The sequence below is a fragment of the Pygoscelis adeliae genome, unplaced genomic scaffold (genome assembly GCF_000699105.1).
Source record: "Pygoscelis adeliae isolate BGI_AS28 unplaced genomic scaffold, ASM69910v1 Scaffold66, whole genome shotgun sequence".
NCBI classification, from domain to species: domain Eukaryota; kingdom Metazoa; phylum Chordata; class Aves; order Sphenisciformes; family Spheniscidae; genus Pygoscelis; species Pygoscelis adeliae.
In genome coordinates this window covers 6,005,101-6,010,160 of record NW_008825167.1, presented here as the reverse complement: position 1 = coordinate 6,010,160, position 5,060 = coordinate 6,005,101, and the positions used below count along the sequence as shown (strand labels likewise).

Sequence of the window (5,060 nt, the reverse complement as noted above, 5' to 3'; positions counted from 1 at the left end):
ACTTGGGAAGACAAACGCCATCACTCGAACGTTCCCCCCCTTCCTTCTTCTTCCCCCAGCTTTATATACTGAGCATGACGTCACACGGTATGGAATATCCCATTGGCCAGTTTGGGTCAGCTGTCCTGGCTGTGTCCCCTCCCAGCTTCTTGTGCACCTCCAGCCTTCTCAGTTGGTAGAGCAGGAGAAACTGAAAAGTCCTTGACTAGTGTAAGCATTACCTAGCAACAACTAAAACATCGGTGTGTTATCAACTTTGTTCTCACCCTAAATCCAAAACACAGCACTGTACCAGCTACTAGGAAGGAAATTAACTCTACCCCTGCCGAAACCAGGACACCTGTTGATCTAAACAGCAGTTGTACATTTAGCAACACAGATAAAATGTACTTCTGAATTCTGCATATAATGCAGAATAATTCTAGGAACTTCAGGAGCTATGTCAAGCATACATTTGTACAAAAAGCTATATAAAGGAATTTGGAATCACCTGCTAAATTATTTTTTCATTTTGCTTTCTGAAAGGCCTACCCCTGTCTACTTTTAAGTTTTTGTAAATTTGTGCCTATAGGTCTTTTTGATGAAATTAAGCCTATAAAATACGTATTGTCTTAAATACTGTTTCAGCAGGTACTGAATCTGAGCTTTTCATTGGAACAGATATAATAAATGGGTTTGTTTCACTAATGCTTTAAAATGTGAGTCTTTGTGTGCGGAGGTAAAAGTTCTAGATCATTTGCTTTATGTTTCAGCTTTTTTTTAATACTCTGGATACGTTTGAGGCACTGGTTGTGGCTTGAATTTGTGTTTTGTGTAAGAGAATGCTGTTGAACATGAGAGAACTGATTACTTTTTTGTCTTAACAAAATCTATGATGTGAAAATGCCTCAATCATGTAAAAACTAAATGCTCTCTCAATTTCACTTTATGTTCGTGTAGGTAGTAGAATTGATTGACAAAGAAGATGTTGATATTGGAACCAGTCAGGTTGCTGAGATTATGGCACTACTTCAAAAAGAAGAAAAACTGGAAGAAAAAGAGAAAGCAAAGGAAAAGCATGATAAAGAAGCTGCGGAAGCAAAGAATTAAGCTTCAGAATCTGAAGCTAATTCCAATTGTAACCAAAACCTTGTATATCTTTCTGTGTCTAATGGCTACATGTTACTTGAGCTTTGTGATTATGGGAAGTGTTTTGAGCTGATTCTAGTAATAAATAGTAGATATGTTTTCTGACATATGGAATGAAATTTCCATTCATCAGAGAAGTGATTTACTGTCATTTCATACAGATGAAAACAAACTATGCTTCTTTAGCAGTGCTCCTGCCCACAAAATCATGTATTTGCACTCGTTGTGATACAGTGATCCATTAAACTTGCAAGTTTGCTGTAAAAATTAAGTGTATCTATCATGGAAAAATGTTTCTCATTTATTTTCTTTCATCATTACATGGGGCCCAACCTTGCTCTGCTTCTACCTTTTAGCTTTTTCAGAATTTAATACAAACTTTCTGTCACAATATTACATATTTTGTAACCTGTTAGTGAAGATTCTGTGGCTTCAGTAGTAGCTTTTTAGATTGTTTTATTTAAGTTAAATATCACTAAGCTGTTGCCTCACTGACAGAGAATGTGGCATTCTAATCACTTTTATGAATTCATGGTTATTATTTTTTTCTGTTGAAGGGAAAATCAGATTTATTTTTCCCTAGAATGGAAACTTCCCATGAAGTTTGCTTCTTATGGGTGCCTTAAATTTCTTAAGACTAGGGAGTAGAGGATGTCGCTTCTACTCAAAATTCCATGAATTACTAAAGCATTGGAATCACGGGAGCCTTTAAAATAGTTACAGAACACAATCTGTCACACAGTAAAGTGAGCGTCTAAATAGCAAAATGAAAATAATCATAAGGGGAAAATGTCAGTTGTCATCTTTTTGCATATATTTCTTAAAAATGCAGTTATCTTCACGTTTGTTGTTTTTAATCTGATAATTATTTACACCATAACGAGTTCTCTTACCTCTCAATTTTCATCTCAGGTATAAAATCACTAACCAGGTATAGTCAAAGTACATAAATACTTTCATCTCATGGCCTTGCTTACTGTGCAGTCAACAAGTCATGTCTGGTATTGCCAGTGCTTTGATTACATCACTGGATTTTTAATATATTGCTTATAGTTACTGTCTTTTACCTGTGTGATTGAATACTGACAGTAGGTCAAGGTTTACTCATTAATGTCTGTCCTTAGTAGTAAATTTTTAAGTTTAAAATGCCAACTCTGGGATGTTCCATAAGTCCTGATAGCCTAAGTTTTTCACTCTTTCTTAAAATCTTGTTATGAAATACACATAGTGTGACTTGAACCAGCAGGGTTGTGGTTTGGTTTTTTTTGTATTTTATTTTGCACCCAGTATTATGAAATACATGAATATTCCTGATTTTGTGTACGCTATAGAGAGCACATCTTACAATGGCGCTGTACACAGTGATATTGAGGTGGGCAGTTAGTACTTAATGCTTTTAGTCATAGTTGCATATTTTCATAGAAAATGTTGACTCCCGGGAGTATTTCAGCATAATTCCATGTTCAATATTTATCTAGATTGGCTAAATTATTTGTAAAAACTTATTTGAAATTAGTGGAACAAAAAAAGTTTTGACAGTCTCATGGCTTGCATGATGGACCATTGTATTTAGTTGTTTCCAAAGCAAGATGTACAGTACAATTAATTCTAGAAAAAGGGTCAGTGTTTAGTTCAAGTATTGAGTTGATATTCTGTACAGTTTGCAAAGAAAGCTGCTTATAGTAAGATCCTCCTGAGAATTACTGTAATTGTATCTGAAGTGTAAAATTGCTGTGATGAAGCTGAAATTTCAAATCGGTGCGATCTTTGTAGTTAAGGTACCCCTAAACAAGGGGGGTAAATCTTGTAAATCGAGATTAACCTGGAGATTTCAGCCTGAAAGTCAGTTTGTAGATTTTGAAGACAGGACTTCACTAGGTGCTTTTTTAGGCCAAAACTTATCTTAGATGAAAATGCAAGAGTAAAACTAATTTCACAAAAATACAATTTAAAAACTAATTTTACATTGTATAATTTACAATTAGAATTAATCGGCTTTGAAGTACGCTAAATTTTGCAGTTGCATATCTTCAATTTGAAAACCGTGTATAACAATCTTACTTGATATTCCTGAAACATGATAAAGATACTCCTAAAATTGTCTGCTACCTTTCATGGAATATCAAAACCCTAAGAATTGTATGCACTTGAATGCATGCAAGTTTAAAACAGGGAAGTAGCAGAAAAAGCTGTTTTCAAAGACTTCTCGATTAAAAGTTTTACAGAGCTTTAACTGTCCTTACAGTAAATTACCTGATTGTAGTATTGGGAAGTTTAAGACACTTCGCTGCTGTTCTTTTTCTGTGTTTACTCTTCACTTAAATTTTCTGTTGATTAAATAAGAAGGGAGCCAAAAACAGCTGATTTTTTTCTTTATGAGGAATGTCCTGATTAAAATAATTGTGAAACATTTATTGAACATTTTTAGCTTTTGGACTTGTTTGAAATTTGCCATATTGTAAAATTTTAACAGGTTACATAAAATACATTTAAATGTCAATCACAAATGTCAGTTTTCCCCTGTTACCTAAAGTGTTTAAAGGACGTACGCATCAACCATAGCGAAGCATTTTTGCGGGGAATATTTTCCTTCTGATGTTGAAAGTAGGCAAACCCGTGACAGCTGGAGTTGAACAACACATCTTCTGCAAGCTTAGAAAGGTGAGGAAGCCCTCGGTGATTCCCACTTACCCGGTTTTGAACCTTCCCGGGCAGCTCTGTCCAGGCGATACAGCCAACTCCAGCAAATCGGTGGCTTGAGGACTAGCTTCAGAATAACGAAAGACAACAGAGCACGTGTTGACCAAAAAAACCCAGAAGCTGCAGTACTTTCAGAGAAAGGATGACTTCTGAGTGTACAGTAACTGGTCAGAACTTATTCCTGAAGGAATATTTAATCAGGAGATGTAAATATTTGTTTAAATAATTAAAGGATGTGTGAGATTTCAGTGACCGTGTGACTTACACAGGCAAAGCCTCTAAGCTCAGAGTTAGGTAGTCGGTAAGGCCATTGTTGGGGTTGTTTCGGATGCAAATAAGATCAGATTTTGATTATAAACTATTCAGGGGAAAAAATGTAAAACATTATAAAAAGCTTTTAAAAAAAAAAAAATTATCAACAGGGACGTAGAAGTAAAGTAGGATGTCATTTCTTTTTTCCCTTCAAAAGAAGCAGGTTATAGGACCTATTTTATTGAAAAAATTGTTTCCATTTCACATTAGCTCAAAAGATGGTTTTTACTGAGATTTTCATCACTGCATGCTGTGAGAATAAATCCGCCTGCAATTTAAGTACCAAAAAGCTAATTTAATAGGTAGTTTGTCAGCAGGACTGCACACAGGTAGAGAATATTCTCTTGACAAGATAGTACCTTACACTTACGTAGGCTTTGTCTGGGGGAAAAAGTTACATCTTTTATACAACTCCAAAATACTTCTTGTAACTTTATATACCTTGCTGATCATTTAAACTTTAGCTACTTCAGCATGTATTTAAATACTTTTAAATTGTTTATATCAAATTATTGGGTATATTTAATTAAAAGAATAATCCCATATTCTGTTCTTTGTATGTATTCCAAGTTTTGCTTTTCAGTTGAAGAATTTCAGCCCATGTTATAAATTTAAGTTGAAAATCACTTTTCTGTGCTCTGAGCATACTGGTCCTGTGTTTGCCATAATGCAGTATAAAATTTTTAAGTTAATTGGAGCTTGTGTCCTTTGTTTAGTTATAATAAATGTATCATTTTGAAACCTAATCTCTCCGTTATTCTTCTGTTGCTTTTGATTATTTAGTGTTAATTTATTGCTGTTCAGATGAGATGCCAGTCACCGACCTGCACAGTGATGAGCTGAGTATTGTAACTGAAATGTTTGGGGTAGAAGAGGGCAAGTGAAGGACAAATCTTTAAACTGGGGAGGGGGGGGGGTTT

At 34.9% G+C, this 5,060-nt stretch overlaps 1 protein-coding gene across 1 annotated transcript in view; it reads left to right on the top strand.

Annotated features, from left to right (window-relative positions):
* The window catches only part of LETM1 (leucine zipper-EF-hand containing transmembrane protein 1), a 30,302-nt gene extending 25,418 nt beyond the window's left edge, over positions 1–4,884 (top strand). The window contains exon 13 of the mRNA XM_009328787.1: positions 940–4,884. Within this exon, the coding sequence (XP_009327062.1) occupies positions 940–1,089 (150 nt within the window). The 3' untranslated portion in view covers positions 1,090–4,884. The remainder of the gene's footprint in view (positions 1–939) is intronic.
* The last annotated feature ends 176 nt before the right edge of the window (positions 4,885–5,060 follow it).